The sequence below is a fragment of the Haemaphysalis longicornis genome, unplaced genomic scaffold, assembly GCF_048455015.1.
Source record: "Haemaphysalis longicornis isolate Haplotype H1 unplaced genomic scaffold, Haemaphysalis longicornis Haplotype H1 scaffold_14, whole genome shotgun sequence".
Taxonomy (NCBI): Eukaryota; Metazoa; Arthropoda; class Arachnida; order Ixodida; family Ixodidae; genus Haemaphysalis; species Haemaphysalis longicornis.
Window position 1 is genome coordinate 21,148,261 of NW_027526245.1, and position 18,796 is coordinate 21,167,056.

Sequence of the window (18,796 nt, forward strand, 5' to 3'; positions counted from 1 at the left end):
CGTGGTCCGGATGACCGCGGTGCGATGCCACGGCTTCGCTGAGCCGGCTCAGCAGTAGGCCAGCAGTGCGAAGCTGCTGGTAATGGGTGGTCCCGAGCTGCCCGCTGCCAGACGGTGCGATGCCGCTGGTGCGTCGTGGGGCAGGGCTCGACAGGTCGCCGGTGGTGCAATGCCGCCGGTCAGGAGGAGGTCAGCAGAGCGAAGCCGCTGGTAATCGGGGGTTCCGAGCTGCCCGCTGCCAAACGGTGCGATGCCGCTGGTGCGTTGTGGGGCCCGGCCCGAACTTGCCACCGTTCCTCCAAGACCTCGTTCCACTGTCTCCACTCGAACTTCGTCGTGCTCCTCTTCGCCTCGCATCCTATCGTGTCAGGCTCCAATTTGCTGGTCAGACAACCTCCTCCTCCTCCTAGTCACTCCATGTATGTTCTTCATTGGGCCCTTCCAAATTCTTCTCGAATCTTGTACTCTGATTCTTCTTTCTCTTTGTCTTTTCTTCCATAATCTTCATCTCGGGCCAATCCTCCTTCGGGTATGAGTTCTTTTTACCACATGACATTACCACCCGAAATTGAAGAGTTTTTTTTTGTAAAAAAAAAACTGCTACACACCACGCCTGTTCGTGGAAACAAAGTCCGCAGTCCGCATGTCACAACAGCATCAGTCATATTAGGCTAGTCATCAATCCTACTAAACTACTAATATTCATCACACACCGAGTTCACCCTTCACTAAAACTAACTTCAAATCTTACATTAAATCACAGCACATAACACTAAGAGACAACACTTCCTCATGCTATTAGACTATCTACTCAGGAAATCTGCTGTAAAATCGCCAAAATCAAACACATCAACAAATCTCAAGCTTGCAAACACTCTTAATCCATCTAAATTACTCAACTGCCTTCTTTCCGTGTACACTTCATACTTCTACAACACCTTGTCGTCTGCACCATACCACTACATTTATGCTTTACCTTAATACACTACCTATTTGTCATATTCCGTTATGAGTCCTATTTCTTCCCAAGTCAACTCCATGGTGTCAACCGGCTTTGTTGGTCTTTGACTTCATATTCACCTCCCTGCGCCTCATTGATTCAGCACCTTTCACACACAATTCATTCGCTTATCACACCCAACTTTCTTCATATTGCTCGTGTGTTGCTGGCACGCAGCCTTGCTCGATGGTCGCGCCAGAAACCAACGCTTTAGCTTTTAACCCCCTACTGGGCAGTAATGCGCATCTCTCTGAACGCCTCTAGCTTTAAAGGCACTTATCGGTTCATGTTTCCCATGCCGTGAGCTACCTTGCATGCCGTGCTTACTCTGAATCTTTATACAGCTCTTTTTCCGCTTAGATTGTTGTCTCTTTTGCAATGTTACTTTTCTGCTGGGACCTGGCTGACGCTTTCCAGATAGCCCCTTTGCATGAGCGCGGCTATGCCTACGTGCACTAGCCGGTCCAAGCCTCACTCTTGCAGTTTTCGGCTCCTCACGATTGAGAAAGCCTGCCCGTTTTTGTTCGCGCCCGTGCTGGGGAGGCCGCTTAATGTACTCTCGCCTAGGCTTCTTAACTGGGACCATTAGCCCCTGCATTCCATAACTATCACATTTCAATTGTCATGGCTTTTAATCGAAAACCGCCAGTTTGCCATTGTACGGTCGCAGCTTGCCTGGTGTCTCTGCACGTGGTTTAGTACTCTTCACCTCATTAACAAGCTCATGCACGAGGAGTATCGCGTCAATTTCTGAAGACTTTTAAGTGCGAATGCACTTCTTAAGCGAGCCTGAAGCGTCCGCCGCCGTCCGCATTCCGCCGCCGTCCGCATAGCAACAGCTGCGGGTGCGCGCGCTCCTCGTCTTCCTTGGCAACGGGGGGAGATGGGCGCGCGCTGCCTGGCCGCTGACACGGCACATACCCACGTGGGGGATTGGCCAGGAATCGGGCGTGAGAAGGGCAAATGCACCCCGCGCTGCCTGGCCGCTGACATGGCACATACCCACGTGGGGGATGGGCCATGAATCTCCTCGTCTTCTTTGGCAACGGGGGGAGATGGGCGCGCGCTGCCTGGCCGCTGACATGGCACATACCCACGTGGGGGATTGGCCAGGAATCGGGCGTGAGAAGAGCTAATGCACCCGCTTAAAGGAGTACTGACACGAAATTTCAAAGCTGAGATCCGCTCTAGCAATCAAGTACAACGACAACACAAATAGGTGTCTGTGAATAAATGCATCTTTCTTTCTTTGTAGTTGTGTGTGTGTGTGTGATCTCTCTTTCGCGAACTGAACATTACCGAACCGCGCAAATTCAACTCATGCATTCGCACTTTCACATTCTTCCCCTCGATGAAATGCGGGGAATTTTTTTCTTGGTCCTTTCGGAGATACGGCTACTCTCAGTACGCATAAGCCTCTCTAATGAACCCGAAGTAAAATCTTCTGGAGGTATGCTATCCCTACCCACACGCGGAGTGGCGGGTACCTCATTCTCTATCATTATTTGTTCGGGAACCTTGAAATAAACTGAGTCATCAGAACTACTAGGCAGCAGCGCACTGTGCTCACCTGGCATATTCTCAGTGCACTCATCATCAAGCACCTGGTCGGCGTTTCTGGCGAATCTGGCCACTTCATCCGCACCTTTCGATTCAGTGATGTTTTGGAGGAGGAGGAGGAGAGAAACATTTATTGGAGCGGAAAGTGCTGTTGTGGGTGGCCTTCCTAGTCCGGATAGCCGCGAGTCGTGGCAGCTGCTCTTGCCCGAGACACGAGGTTAACCTGCGTCTCTAGCAGGCCGCTGGTCAGCTCGCACTCCCACTGCTCCAGGGAGGCGTAAGGGATGGGATGTGGGTGGTAGGGGCAAACCCAGACAAGGTGGTATGTGGTGTTGGGGGCTTTACAGGATGGGCATTCGTAGGGATACATGGTTGGTGATATGTTGTGTAGAATTGTTGTGTTGTAGTATGTCTGGGTTTGTAGTCGTCGCCAAAGGCGTGCGTCGTTGATGTTGGGAGATGGGTGAGGAGGAGGGTAGACGAGGCGATTTCGACGGTAGTGGTACAAGATGTCTGTGTAACGACTCGGGACTGGGGGGTAAATGAGGGTTTCCGGTGGGTCTTCTCTGCCTTCAGGGAATTCCCGGGTAGTTAGTTCGCAGGCAGCGGCCTGTGCCGCCTCATTCCCTGGAAGGTTGACGTGGCCTGGTGTCCACACGACGTAGATGGAGGGCAGCTTGTGTATGCGTCGCAGTATGTTGAGGGCTTGGGGCGAGATACATCCTTTTTGATAGTGGCGACATGCTTCCTGGGAGTCTGTGATGATGACAATGTAATATGTTGTGGCTGTGGTTGCGGCTAGAGCTATGGCAGTTTCTTCTGCTGTCGTGGAGGTGGTAGTGGATAGCGTGGCGGACGTCAGGAGGGTTTCCTGGGTGTTGAGGGATACAAGGGCACGAGCTTGGCGGTTATGATATGCAGCTTCGTCGGTGTATCTGGTGTCGGGGTCCTTCGAATAGCGTCTCTGGAGATATAAAAGGGATGCATATGGCGTGGAATAGGGGCTACTTTGATGTTGCCACGGATGTCGGGAGGGATACGGGTGGGTGCTTCTGCCGGAGTTATGACGTGGCGGCCAAGTGTCGCGAGAAGGGTGCGGCCTGTAGGTGTTAGAGACAATCGCGTGAGTTGGTTGGCTTGTTGGGCTTGCAGTATTTCTGACAGTGTATTATGCAGGCCCAGTTTAAGGAGGTGTTCAGTCGGCGTGAAGGACGGAAGTCCGAGGGCTATTTGATATGACTTGCGTATCAGGGCGTCAAGTTTGGAATGCTCTTTTGGTTTCAACTGAACATAAGGTGTCCCGTATGCTATGCGGCTTGTCAGCAGTGCTTGGACGATACAGCACGTGTCTTGTTCCTTTAGGTCATGGCGCTGGGTGCAGATGCGTCGAATTAAATGAGTCAGTTGCGCAGTCGTTTGGTGTAATTGTGGTAAAAGTGCCGCCCCCGATCCATCTGTGTGAAAGGGGACTCCTAGAATTCGGAGGGTATGGACTTGGTGTACGGGAGCAGTGGAGATGGTCACGGTTGGGTCCGGCGCAGGTTTTGCGGGTCGACCCCGTGTTCTAGCCCGGAGTACGAGAAGGGCGGATTTTGTTTTGTTAGGGGCGCAGCTGAGTCCTCGTTGCTTCAAGAATTCGAGCGTGTCGTTGATAGCTTGTTGAAGGTTGTCTTGCTGTTGTCCAGAGGAGCCGGTTGTCGTCCACATCGTTAGGTCATCGGCGTACAAGGCATGGTGCAGGTCAGGAATGTTGGAGAGTTTGGCTGGCAGTTCAAAAAGGGCGATATTAAATAGCAGAGGGGAGATTACAGATCCTTGTGGTGTTACTTTGGAGTGGGAAAAGTATCAGAATGGCTTGGTCCGAGACGTATGGTGGCTGTCCAGTTTGTGAGAAAAGCACGAACATAGTTGTAAATTGCCTGACCACAGTTGGTTGCTTGTAGCCCCTGAAGAATGGCTCTATGTGTAACGTTGTCAAAGGCGCCTTGCACATCAAGGGTAAGTATGCAGCTGGGCTGTGTTTTGCTGAGGATATCCATTACTTGCTCTTTTATTTGGAGAAGGATGTCTGGAGTAGATAGGTGGTTGCGGAAACCAAACATGGTGTGGGGTACAGGTCGTTGTCCTCCAGAGACGCAGTCAGGCGGTAGTGTACCATGTGCTCTAAAAGCTTACCGACGCACGACGTCAACGATATAGGGCAGAGGTTGTCAGGAGTTGTCGGTTTGTGTGGCTTGGGTATAAGAGTTATTTCTGAATGCTTCCACTGGGGCGGAAGGGTTCCTGCATCCCAGTGCTTGTTGTAGAGTGCGAGGAGAGAGGTGAGGGCCTGATTGTCGAGGTTGCGCAGGATCTTGTCTGTAATCTTGTCTTTGCCAGGCGTTGTGTTTCTTGTCAGACGAGCGAGCGCTTGTTCCAGTTCCTGAATTGTGAAGGGGGCGTCGAGGTTCGGATTTAGAAGCCCCAGGTATGTGGGGGGTGCAGGGGGAAGAGACTGGGAAGATGGACCAAAAATTTTTCGCGGACTTCCTCTAAGAGCTGTTGCGGTGGATGCTTGTGGTTGTGAATAAACCGTCGAAGTTGCCGCTGCGTAGCTGTTAGGGTTGGTTTGAAGCCCAGGAGAGTGCGAAGTATGTGCCAGGTGCGCTTCGTGGTTAGCGTGCCTCCTAGTTGGTCACAGAATGAGTGCCAGTTCTGTGTTTGAAGTGTTCTGGCATAGTTGGCTGCTTGTTGTGTGATTTCGGCGATTCGTCGTCTGAGGGAACGATTATGTTTACGTGTCTTCCATCTGTTGACTAAGCCACGTCTTGCAGCCCACAGGTGGTCTAGGTGAGAGTCAACGGATGGGTTTTCCAGTGTAAGAGCTATGGTCTTGCTGTGTTTTTGTACCAGGGCTATGAGCTCCGTGGTCCATTGGTCGAGATCTGAGTCAGCTGGGGGGAGGGAGGTAGGGTCTTCACGAAAGGAAGGCCAATCGATGAGTGTTGCTTGTCCAATTTGGCGGCGAAGAGGGAGTTGAGGTAGAGTAATGGCAAGGATGTAGTGGTCACTTCCAAGTGTGTCTGGGAGGCGTGCCCATTGTAAGTGTGGTGCTTGTCGCGCAAACGTGAGGTCCGGGATGGTGTCTCGTGTAACGCTTGTTCCCTGTCTTGTCGGCATCGCCAAGTCGTTGCACAGAGTAAAAAGATAATGCTGGGTCGCGTGAAGCAGTGCTGTGCCTTTTTTGGAGGCAGTGGGATATCCCCAGGAATGATGCGGGGCGTTGAAGTCCCCAAACAGAATGAGTGGATTGGCGCCGGCGATCTTGATGGATTCACACAGAAGGGTGTCAATTTCACGGAGGGCTGTATGTGGAGGGCTGTATACGTTCAATATGAACAGGATGGGCTGTCCAGGTTTTCGTGGGGTCACTTCGACGAATGTATGAGCTATGGGTGATGAGATGTGATGCTGTTGAGCGGTGAGCGTTTGTGCTGTTAGAATTGGAGTCCTGTGTGTAGAGTCTTGGGTGCAGGTATCGTATCCTCGTAGTTGGGGCTTCGGTGTATCGGTTTCTTGCAAGGCGATAATATCGGGAGGCGAGGTGGAGATGTAGTGGCACAGTTGGGCATTTTTGCTTTTAAAGGACCGGCAATTCCACTGGTAGATAGTGACGGTGGAGGGGTCAGCAGTCATCGATGGGTATGTGGTCATCGGTCGGTGATGCTTTGTGTTTCTTCGGCTCGGGGGGACACGTCGTGCTGCTTGTTTGCTCAAGGGCGGTTATGCGGCACGTGAGGGCCTCGGTGAGTTGTAGCAGCTTTTCGGTAGTGCCTGAGATCATGTTGTGGAGCATCTCGGTGGTGGTCTCAATTTGATGGTTGATTTGGGGGAGGATTTTGGTCGTCATTGTGTTGTTGATGAGAAATTCCGCGTGTTCGGCTGTTAAAGGGGTCGTAGGCGCTGTGGTTGATGCAACGGGTAGGGGCACAGTGGGGGGTGGCGGGGGAGCTCTGTTGGCTCTCTCGAGGGCTTCTATTCTGGCCAGCATGGTAACGTTTTGTTCCTCGATTTCTGTAAGAAGCTGTTCTAATGCGGTAGTTGGGAAGGGAGCGTCTGTAATGGGCGGGAAGTGGGGGTCGCATGCAGGTAGGAGGGGGGGGGGTGTTGGAGCAGTAGGAGCGCTCTGGGCTATTGCCGACCAGTTTACCTGTGATGGGTACTTGAAGCTTGTAGATTGCGGGCCTGGAAGTGGTCGAATTTGGCTTTTGGGGATCGTTGGTATGAGTCTTTTCGGGCAGTCCTTTCCTGCAGTGGCATGAGGAAGCGCGCACAGTTTGCACGTGGGAGTGCAGTGGTGGTCCTGTGGAGGGTCTTTCAGTCCGCATCCGAGGCATTTGGGGTGGTCGGGGTTGGGGCACACGTCCTGGTGGTGTCCGACTTCTCCGCACAGGTGGCACACCTGCACAGAGCGTTGAATGGGCGGCATCGGTAGAGTAGGCTACCAACCTTCACATAAAACTGCAGGTTGGGTCCTTGAAAGGTAAGCAGGGCCGACGTGGTACGGCCCATCATGCGCGCATGTAGAAGTTGAGGCCTGTTAGCGTGCCGTAGTGCTTGCCGTGCTTCGGAGGTTGTTTCCGGGTCAAGTCCATGAATGACCCCTCGGCTCGTGTCTGGTGGTGGCTTCATGTAGGGCGTCAGTTCTTGTTCTGTGGTGCCTAGGGGGATGGCTTGAATCATGCTTAGCGTTATTGCGTATTCCGCTTGTGCGGTGCTGGCGACGATAAGATTCTGGGCAGTTTGTACTTGGACGACGACGTGATAATAGAATTCTTGTTGAGGTATGTCACTGGGTATTGCGATGCCTTCGGCCAGCGCTCTCGGTGACCAGTTGGCTAGGTTGAGGCCTGAGCGTGGGCGGTACACAATTGTATAGTGATCGCTTGGTAGACGCGGCGAGGGGTTACGGGGGAGTTCTTGTTTCAATGTAGGGGACTGTTTAGTCGGAGTTTGCAGAGGAGTACTGATGGCTTGCTTTGGCGTCGTCGGCGCAGGGGTCTTGGGGCGAGATCGGATGATTGTGACCTAGGGGTTCTCGGCAGGAATGGTGCGCCCACTTTGGGGGTCGAATTCCATTGTGCTAGTAGTGCTAGTAGGCGTCAGCATGGGCAGTCTGGCTGGCTCATTCGTCGTGGCGGCGAGGAATTCCGACGTGGCGGCTGTTCTGCATCTGCTAGGTCTACAAAGTAGGCCTAGCGTCGGCGCGGCGGGGCGAGATCTTTGAAGGCCAGTTTTTCGTTGTTCTCTGGGTCCTAATGGCTCACCTGGCTGTCGGGTGTTGCCGCGTGACGTTAGCAGCCTTGTGGTTGTACAGGTTTGGCGCTTCTTGAGGTAGATTCGCTGATTTTTGGTCATGAAGCGGGAGCCGAGACGAGGTGCACACGGCTGTATCAGCCCCCTAGCGGCGATTCTCCCAGTGATGTTTTGCGAGAAACGTTTTCCTTTTATTTTTTCATGGCCATCATAGCCGTGCGCAAACCACGTTCTCTTAACAGCACGTGCTTCTTCGCTCTCAGCCATCTGCGTACATTCTTTCTCACGTGCGTCATAGAGGTCGGCGACCCGCGTGCCTTCAGACTCACGTTCTTTCTGCGTTCTCTTTCCTCGCGGCGCCGCTTTAACTCTGCTAGGCGTATCTTAAGTTCCAAAATCTCCTTTTCCCGCACGGCTTTCCTCTCAGCTTCTTGTGCTCTCTCTCGTAACCTTGTACTTTCCCGTTCCTACAAGCTGAGCACAGCATCCTTAGTCAAACCTAATGTACTCGCCAAGGTTAAAATCTTCTCGAGATTCATATCTCCAGCGGGTGAGACGTGTGGTTGGGCCAAGGATAGATCCTGGCAGGCTCGCCAAATGTTGTCACGCGTATCACGCGGCAGAGAAATGAGGCTCGGTTTGAAGCATTGGATTTCCACTCAATATATTTGCAACACCAAAACCACAAACGAATGCGATCATAACAAACTCACAAGCATATCAGACTACACAAATAAAAACAAGCATGACCTCACACTACCAATACTCTCCTCCTAAAGTCACTATAACACATTAACTGTCTGTCAAATTCAAACAAATTCTACCGCCGATACCACGGTGCGAGGACGATGACGTGGCCCAGTGGCTCGGTTGGCTTACGCGTCACCCAACGTCGCCGAACGTCGCGATCGCCCGTGCTGGTGCGTCGTGGTCCGCATGACCGCGGTGCGATGCCACGGCTTCGCTGAGCAGCGCGGCTCAGCAGGAGGCCAGCAGAGCGAAGCCGCTGGTAATCGGTGGTTCCGAGCTGCCCGCTGCCAAACGTTGCGATGCCGCTGGTGCGTTGTGGGGCCCGGCCCGAACTTGCCACCGTTCCTCCAAGACCTCGTTCCACTCTCACCACTCCACCTTCGTCGTGCTCCTCTTCGCCTCGCATTCTATCGTGTCAGGCTCCAATTTGCTGGTCAGACAACCTCCTCCTCCTCCTAGTCACTCCATGTATGTTCTTCATTGGGCCCTTCCAAATTCTTCTGGCATCTTGTACTCTGATTCTCCTTTCTCTTTGTCTTTTCTTCCATAATATTCGTCTCGGGCCAATCCTCCTTCGGGTATGGGTTCTTTTTACCACATGACAGTGACCAAAGAGCGTCTCTTTCTTTAATGGCTGTGAGTATATCTAGCAATAACCATGGAAACTTGGGGTTACGTTTTTTTACTGTTTTTGTTTTTTGGGCGGCAGTTTTTAGACAATGAACTGCATCAACAAAACACGCGTGAGCATACAACTAGTCACGTTACGTAAAAATTTGTTCCAATCAAAAGTGGCCACAAGTTTGTCAAATTTAGCGATATCATGGATGTTCAGGGAGTACATTTTGGGGCGGGAGTTACTTGCATCTGGAAGTGCGAAATGACAACCTAGAATATAATGATCGGCCAGTTTACAGTTGACCACTGATGAAACAGTGCTAGCCATAGGGGCTCTTACATTAACATGGTCGAGGCAAGGTGATACAAGTTTGCTTCCTAAATATTCTTCCCGTGTATACGCATTAATGGTTGGACTCACTCCTCATTTCAATAGTGTGTTTAGATACTCACAAATGGTGAGTGTGTCAATATTAATGTCCCCAATTAGGCAAATTAAGCTATTTGGTGGTAAGAAGCGGAGGAGTTTCAAACGAAACTCCTTTCACTTTTCGCTCGAGCCAACCCACATCTTAACGATGTAAATAAAAATAACTTGAACTTGAAATTGTACTTGAGATCGTCCGATTCCGTTATAAATGAATTTGCGTTTTCTGACGGAGGTCTGCACATAGAAATTAAGCTGATATCGGCATCAGGCAGAGAACGTTTTAGCGCTACACACTCGGCAGAGATAAGATTCGTAGCGAAGGATAAAACTTTCAGTCTCTCGTGTACAAAAACCACGACGCCACGTCCCCTGCCTGTCTGCCGAGTGAAACAATACCTTGACTAGTGCTAGGTGATTGATTGTAGGGTTTAACGCGCCGACGCAACGCAGGCGATGAGGCGCGCCGTAGTGGAGGGCTCCGGATTAATTTTGACCACCTGGGGATCTTTATCGTGCGCCGAAATCTCGTACACACGGGCGTTTTTGCTTTTCGCCTCCATCAGAAAAGCGGCCGCCGCGGCCGGGAATCGAACCAGTGTCCGCGTGCTAGGTGTTAAATCAGCATGAACGTTAATTTTCGTTAAAACGATGGCATCTAATATGTTATCACTGTTACGGAAAAGCGCAAAAGGCTCGTCCCAGTGACGCCGAATGCGGCGAACATGTGCACTACTGAAAAAGCCCTGTCACCTTGAAGCGATAAGCTGCAGAAGGCAGCTAAATCGGCACATTCGTTAAAGACTGTGTCTATTCTCGAACCAGCCTATCAAGGTCGGCAAACCATTGATACGGATTAGGGGAGTGCCTTTTATTTTTATGAAAAAGATTTTGCAATTTTTCTACCAGACAAATTTGTACTCCATTTCTTTGAATTTTTGTTTCACTGCCCAGAACAATTGTTTGTTGAAGCCAGTTAGATTGTCACAAAAAACATGGGAGGGGCGTGTGGTGTTTGCGAAGGACGTAAGCACCAGCAGCACCACCGTACGAAAGCCTTTTATTGCACTTAACACATCGAATATATACATAAAGAACAGACGCGCCCCCTGGGGGTGAAAGAACATAAAAGTAAACCGAAACTGAATGTACCATACTCCCTCCCTTAGTGATTAGTTGTTAGTAAGTGTTAGAACCCCTAGCATGCACTGTACATATTTACACTCTACATACACACTGTTCTATACACACATACAACTAATGCGTCTGATAGTCTTTGAGCCAAGCCGGTGGCCGGCGCTCTCGAGACGGGGACGCTGCACGGCCGGAGAGGGTAGTGAGCTCGTAGAGCTCTGTAGTACGCCAGGAGACCGTGGTTGCGGCCCAGGAGAAGGCGGCTGCTACACGGCAGGCTCCGGAACAGGCAGCTGCGGATCAGGAGCAGGCGACTGCGGTACGGCAGGCTGCAGTACGCCAGTGGGCGGCGGCTGCGACCCGGGAGAGGGCGGCGGCGGCGGCAGGGCAGGCTGCGGCACTCGAACCGGAAGCTGCGGCGCAGGTAGCTCCGAACGTTGGTATGGAGGACTGGTCCCCCTCTCGGGAACCCGGGACAGCTTGGAGGCGTTCCATGTGCGGCCATCTGCAAGTCAGAAAGAGGCAGGTCCCCTCTTCTCCAACACTTCAGTTGGCGAGGAAAAGGAGCGATCCCCCTTGAAGCGAACGAACGGCTTCTTGAATCGAACGAAATCGCGCACAGCAATCTTCGGCTCCTTAGCAGCTCTTCTTCGGTCCGTGCACTCCTTGCTGCCTTGTTGTTGAAGCCGGACCCTTTGGCGCAGTCGCGCCAGTTCCTTTTCTGGGTCCTGTGCAAACGCTGGTGCCGAAAACCCCACGACATCCATCTGGTTCGGGGCATTCGCCCATGGAGCAGAACTGCTGGCGCAACCCCAGTGGTAGACTGTGGAGTGCAGCTGTAAATCGCGAGGTAGTCCGTGACTGCTGGTCGGATAGGTCGCCTTTCGAGGAGTGAAACTTGGATGAAGTTCTTCAAAGTTCGATTGAACCTCTCGACTTGCCCATTCGCGTGGGGTTAGTATACAGACGAATGCGACAGCGTGATGGCCGGGTTTTGAAGAAAGGTGATAAATTCGCGCAAAGTGAACTACGGCCCATTGTCGCAAACAAGCTCCTCCAGGTATCCTTCACGGGCAAAAACACTGGTTAAGAAGTCTTTGATGGTGCTTGTGGCAACTTCGCTGCAAAAATATATCTCTGCCCATTTGGAATGGTAATCGACCAGCGTTATAGCAAATCGGCTATTGTGAGGTGCATGTTCTAATGGGCCAATAATGTCTAGGCCCAGTTTCTGCCACGGCCTTTCAGGCCAGTCAACATGCTGCAATGGCGCTGGTGATGTTTTGGCGGGCTTATCTGCCTCCAGGCAGATGTGACAGTTTTTCACGGCAGATTCAGCTTGCTTGTTCATTCGTGGCCACCAGAACAGCTCACGAAGTCTCGCCTTTGTGCGCGTGATGCCCGGATGAGTCTCGTGGGCGACGGTGATGAACTGAGCTGTGAGCGAGGACGGAACAACGAGGCGCTCTGCGCGCAGTAGAAGGTCATCACCAACAGAAAGTTCTTCGCGCACAGAGTAGAAAGGTTTTGCCTCCTCTGGTACGGACTTTGTGGTGGCCAAGAACCAAGCACGAACGACTTGACAGTTTGCAGACAGCCGTCGTTGAGGACGGCTTGCTTGAAGTCTTCCTTCGTCACGCAAGCCGGCTCGACCAACGACACAATTTCTTCTTCCTTGGCCAGCTCTGCCTCCGCCATGGGAGCTGGCAGCCTAGAAAGAGCATCTGCCACCGTGTTGGTTGACCCCTTGCGGTACTCGACAGTGAAATTGTAACATAGGAGTCGTGCACTCCAGCGTACAATTCGGAGTGGCCTTCTTCCACGTCCTTGCGACAACAGCAACGATACCAACGCCTGATGGTCCGTTCGAATCTTGAAATGGCGACCCCAAAGGTAAGTGTGCCATCGTTCGCACGCCCAAATGCATGCCAATGCTTCGCGTTCGCCGACCGAGTACTTTCTTTCCGCTGATGACAAGGTACGAGACGCGAAAGCAACTGTGCGGAGCTCGTGGCCATTTTGCTGCTGCAGGACAGCTCCGAGCCCACAGTCGGAAGCGTCGGTTGACAGGATGACTGAAAGTGTGGGATCGAACATGTGTAGAGCTGTACTTGAAGAGAGCATTTTCTTGACCCTCCGAAAACTGCCATCTGCCTCGGGTGATCATATGAATGGCTCATTCTTGCGAAGCAGGACGCACATAGGCTCGACCACCTGGGCCAAGCGTGGAACGAACTTGGAGTAGTATTCTACCAGACCCAGGAATAAACGGAGGGCGGCAACCTCTGTTGGCACTGGAGTGTTAACTACCGAGTCAACTTTCTCTGGAAGCGGCGAGATGCGTTGCGCCGTGACCTTATGACCTAGGAAAGAAAGTTCTGGAACGTCGAAGAGGCATTTGTCGTTCAATTTCAGGCCTGCCTCCTTGACTTTCTGCAAGACCGTTTTTAGGTTGGAAAGATGTTCTTCTGCAGTTTTGCCAAAGACTATCACATCATCAATGTAGAACAACACACCAGGGCAGCCATCAAGAATTGTGGCCATCATCTTCTGAAATGCCGCTGGGGCAGAAGCTAACCCAAAACAAACTCTTATGAACCGAAAAAGCCCTTCATGTGTGATGAAGGCTGTCAGGTCTCTGCTGTCAAGGTGCAAAAGAACCTGATGGTAGGCAGAAGCCAAGTCAAGTTTTGAGAAGTGTGTCGCGCCTACCAAAGCATGAAGAAGTTCCTCTGTATGAGGCGACGGGAAGCTGTCTGGTACAATAGCCTTGTTAGTCTCCCGAAGGTCAACACAAATCCTGATGCTGCCATCTTTCTTGTCAACGACAACAATGGGCGAAACCCATTCAGAAGCATCGATGCGTTCGATGATGTCACGGCTCAACAACCTATGAAGTTCATTCGAGACTGGTTCCCGAAGTGAATATGGAAGACGGCGAAGCTTCGAAGCTACCGGCTGCACGCCTTGCCGAGTCTTTACACGATGTGTGAACCGCTTAGCCAGGCCCAACTCAGGACTGAAAAGTGAACCGAAGTCGTGTGCCAAGGCTGGCGGAAGGTTTGCTTGCCTGGGTTGCTCTACTGACTGCGTTGGAATGTGACGAGGTGTTGGGTCATTGACACGCGGCGACGGGGCAACGGACGTGTGCAGGCAGTCGAGAGTGGAGCCCAGAATTCAAAGATTTAAGGCCTTAATGCCGTCAAGGCCAATCAGACAGGTTCCTTGGCGAACGATGTAGAAAAGAAGTGGTGCAGAGCGCCCTTTAAATTGAACGTCTGCCTCGAAACAGCCTAGGACGGAAATTGGACGCTTAGAATAGTCAAACAAGGTGACGTGGGGAGCTGGTTGGAGCAAACCGCTTTGAAAATGTCGACGAAATTCTTGCTCCGACAAAATTGAAACAGACGACCCTGAGTCAACAAGGAACGCCAACTTGACATCCACTACGCGCACTTGTATGTAAATTGCGCTGCAAGCGGGATGCCCCACAGTCAAAACATGTTCAGAACTTTCATCTGACAAAGCATCGTCATCGAATCGAATTTCACGAACCCTGCCTTGCATTTGTCGCTTGCGGTTGCATACTTTCTGAAAGTGGCCCTTGATACCGCAAAACAAACTTCTTTCCCTGCGCTGGGCACTGCGACGCTGATGCGCGGTGATTCCGCGAGCCGCATCGGAAACAGTGCGGTGAAACGGACCGGCTATCTCTGTGTCGCCGAGGGGGGCGGGGCCCCTGCGGCGCACGTGAACCGCTCGCGCTTGGAAAGTTCTGCTGGAAAGGCTCTTGTGGCTGTGAATTGAATTTTCGTGAAGAATGCGAATACTGGGAACGACGCCGTACAGAAACAGGCTCGACCGAGGCAGAAAATTCCTTCAGCTCTTCAGCTGCTTGCTCAAACTGAAGGGCGATTCGCCCTGCGCTCGCGAATGAAAGGAAGGAACCCTCGAGCAGCAACCGTTCACGAACGCGGTTGGAAGCAACGCCAGTTACAAATCGGTCCTTCAGAGCATCATCTTGTGAAGCGAACGAACAATGCGAAACGAGCTCCCTTAAAGCAGCAACAAAGTCATGAACGGACTCGCCTGCGTGCTGGCTACGGCGGTGGAACCGATGACGTTCGACGACGACGTTGCACGACGTCGAAAACTGCTGCCGTAAGGCGATGAGTGCGGACTCGTACTCGTCAGTAGCGGGTGCGGGAGGCTTCTCTTGTACTGCCGGTTCTGCGGCGCTTGACCCTGCAGGTAACGTCCGGTAAATACGCTGCCCTTCCGCCCCCAAACAATGCAGAAGAATGGCCTTGCGTCGCTCTGGAGGGAACTCAGCTGCTCCGGACGCTAGAAGGTAGACTGTGAAAGTCTGCTCCCACTCCTCCCATGGAAGTGACGGACGGCCGGGCGCCGGGAGGAAGGGCGGCGGCGGAGCAAGGCCAGAGAAACTCATGGCGGCCAGATCCGGACGGCACTCGATGCAGAAGGTAGCCTGACGTGTCGTTATCCCATCTTCGTCGCCAATGTGGTGTTTGCTAAGGACGTAAGCACCAGCAGCACCACCGTACGAAAGCCGTTTATTGCAATTAACACATCGAATATATACATAAAGAACAGACGCACCCCCTGGGGGTGAAAGAACATAAAAGTAAACCGAAACTGAATATAACAGGGCGTCCTTGCTTTCAACGAGCGACCTCAACTTTGCGCGGGACTAATCCGTTTTTTTTCAACATCCTATTCACAAACGTAACGAGCACTACAGGTTCCCCTCCACGCTTCGCTGGCAGTGTGTGAATGGTTTCTACATCAGAATCTTCAAACGGCACTTCCAGCTTCTACGCCAAAACAACGATTAAGGAAATACGGTCCTCTTTAGGTATCTGTGGCTAACCATGAAGTTTCATACTTGGCAACCTGCTGTACTGCTCAGCATCGTTTGCTGCCTTTCGGAGATCCGAGATTTCTTCACACTGCTTAGAGACGAGAGATCACAGGGATGCTACTTCCGTCTCCAGTTTGTCGATGGTTACCTCGCGCTATGCTCCTGAAGCACGCATCTCTTCATACCTTTTTGAGAGGAAATCCACAGGCTGTTCCACGCTGTGCATCGATTTATGAAGCTCATTCACAGTAGTTTTCAGCGCAAGAAACTGACCAACTTTTAGAACAATGGAGCTGATGACGTCTTTCAGCGGCACAAAAAGCTTCTATCTTTGCTGATAATTCAGCAATTGATGCTGAAACAGGTACAGATTAAGCGTCCGTCGATGCCTGGTTATGTGCTTTACAAGCACGGCACTGCCAACTGTCCCGCTTATCATCCCCCTTTTCCGACACGGTAGTCTCAGCGACGGCAGCACATTTTTTTACCAAAATGAAAACCTTGCTTCCATTCGACACAACATTGATATTTTTCTTCGTTAGGCAACACTTTCTTACATTTACCACAGTTCAGTTCCAATATTATCACAAAAAGACAGAAATTCAGCAGTCGGTGGCAAGCATGAAGTATCGCGAAGAAGAAATAACAACCAGTGAACACCACGCCTCACCTGCAGCAAAGACAAGCGTAATCATGTGCCGAGCGCTTGCCGCCGACTGCGAAGTTGCTGCCGACGGGATGAGCCTTTATCCTATTCGACGATTGAGATAAGCAGGCGTCGAGACGAGTGCACCATCTTCAAGTCGGTGATTAGCTCCTGAAGACAGAAGCTAGGCGAGGGCCTCCAGTATGGTTGAAAAGCACAAAAACGCGCAACCAACACCTCGGACAGCTGTCCCCAGCGAGTGCTGTTCACCCAGCGAAACCTGCAGCAAAGACAAGCGTAAGCATGTGCCGAGCGCTTGCCGCCGACTGCGAAGTCGCTGCGGAGTGCATGAGCCTTTATCCTCCTGGACGATTCAGATGCGCAGGCGCCGAGACGAGTGCGCCATCTTCCAGCCGGTGATTAGCTCCTGAAGATAGAAGACACTTGCCGCTGCACCGACGTGCCGTGGCAAGTGTGCGCTGCCGGGTCGTTGAGCAGTTGATAGCCCGCGTCCGCAGCGTCCTCGAGTAGGGTGCGTCCCTTAGCGGTCGTCTTGGGGTAGCCCAGGTCCGTGTGGGGTGCGTTGAAATCTCCGCAGAGCAGCGTGGTGTTGTCCTTGGCCAGCTGGCTCGCCTTGTGAACGAAGGTCTGGTACTTCTGCTGGTAGTGCTTAGGGTTGCTGTACGTGTTGACCACGAAGGTGCTCTCCTTCCTTCTTCTGCCCGTGACGATCTCCACTGCGCAGTGCTCGATGGCGCTGTTGCTTAGTAATGCGTGCTCAATATAGGTGATGCCCTTCTTCACTAGGGTACACACTCCCTTGCCTGTGCCCCTCCCAGCTGTCCTCGCGCTGGGCGGGCTGGCGTGGGAGCGGTACCCCGGCAATGTCGGGGGGTCTCGCTGTGTGTTTCCTGCAGCAGTATAACGTCCGGTTGACGGAATAGCTGTCCGATGTACTGCTGTAGGGATGCCCGTTTGCTGTGAAATCCGTTCGAGTTCCATTGCCAAATCACCAGTTCTTGATTGGGGGCTAATGTTGCGCTGGCCATGTTGGTCGTTGACTGGGTTGCGGGTGGTGAGGTCCGGCGCTGAGGCTTGCGATTGGTGCCTGCATTTGTACCAGCGACTTCTGGATCACCTGGATACTGGCCTGCATTGCCTGGCACGTTTGCTCGAGTTCTGTGAGGCGGGCGTTGATGTTTGCCGTTGTGGCTTCTAGAAGAAGAAGAAGAATTTATTTTGTCCTGAGTCTTTACAGGGACGGGAGCAGAGGCTATAGGCTTTGCAGCCTGACAAGGGCCTCTGCACCTAACTACATTTGACAAACAGGGCACTTATTAACAATAATGAAATATCATATCGCAGCATTTCACACAATAACACAGACAATAAAAATTCACGCAATAACAGAGTAGAGGTTAGAAAACATAGGCTTTCACTTAAAAAAAAGAGAAAAAAGGTCACTTATATACTTTTAAAAACTCGCACAATTGCACAGTAGAACATCACAACAAACATAATATAGGCGTTCACATACGTTTTATCATACAATACACATTAACCAGTAAAAAATTCAAGTACACATACTTTATTACATATATTCAATGTCATGGCATAAAAGGGTGGACTTCATTTGGGCTTTAGAATGAATATGACTGGTGTCTATGAGACCATGTAAACGATTTAATAAGGCAGGTGCTTGGTACTCGACGTGCTGTTTACCGTGATTTGTCCTCACTATTGGGGTTTTCCTGTACAGATGACGCATGTTGTAATTAAAATTCTTATTTTCTGGTGTGTTCTGAAAACTCTGAGGATCATTTTTCTGAACCCATTGTAAAAGCCTAAAGTAATATAGTTGTGTTATTTTTAACATTGAGTATTATTCGAAAAGTGGCTTAGTTCTTAAGTCCCTGATGAGGCCATGATATTGTTCGAAGGCTCGCAGGACTCTTTTTTGCATAATCAGTAGTTTTTGATAGTTCGTTTGTGTCGTAGTACCCCATACCATGATGCAATATGTCATTTTCGAATAAAACAGTGCATAATACAACTCCATTTGTAGCCATTTTGGTACAACTGGGCTCAGTTTGTATAAACACCCAGCAGTTCTACTAAGCTCCATAGTTAGTTTTTGTATATGTGTGTTCCATGTCAAGCCTTCGTTAAACCATACACCTAAAAACTTCTGACTGGTTACCTGTTCAATTTTTCTGCCCTCAAACAAAATGGTTGAATTATATAAACGCGGCTTATTAATAGGAGCAAATACAATGTATTTGGTTTTACTGACGTTTAGTTGAAGTTTGTTTACACTAAGCCATCCAGAAAGCTGGTGGAGATATTTATTAACGTGGTGTTCAAGTTGTAGAATAGATGTACCGCTAAAGAAAATGTTCGTATCGTCTGCGTACATAATTAGCTTTGGAGAACATGGGATTTCACAGAGATCATTTATGTAAATTATAAATAGTAGTGGACCGA

General features: G+C 51.1%; 2 protein-coding genes across 2 annotated transcripts in view; both read right to left on the bottom strand.

Moving 5' to 3' along the window:
* LOC144164798 (neprilysin-1-like) overlaps window positions 1-18,796 on the bottom strand; it is a 508,128-nt gene that overhangs the window by 231,273 nt on the left and 258,059 nt on the right. The gene's annotated exons all lie outside the window — the stretch shown is intronic.
* On the bottom strand, window positions 14,274-15,257 carry LOC144164995 (uncharacterized). Its single transcript, XM_077695177.1, has one exon. It carries the CDS (start codon window positions 15,232-15,234, stop codon window positions 14,332-14,334), a length of 903 nt encoding a protein of 300 aa, XP_077551303.1. The 5' UTR covers window positions 15,235-15,257; the 3' UTR covers window positions 14,274-14,331.

Excerpts from the sequence above, each read along its gene's own strand:
- LOC144164995 (XM_077695177.1), bottom strand. The coding sequence starts at position 15,234 with ATGAGTTTCTCTGGCCTTGCTCCGCCGCCGCCCTTCCTCCCGGCGCCC.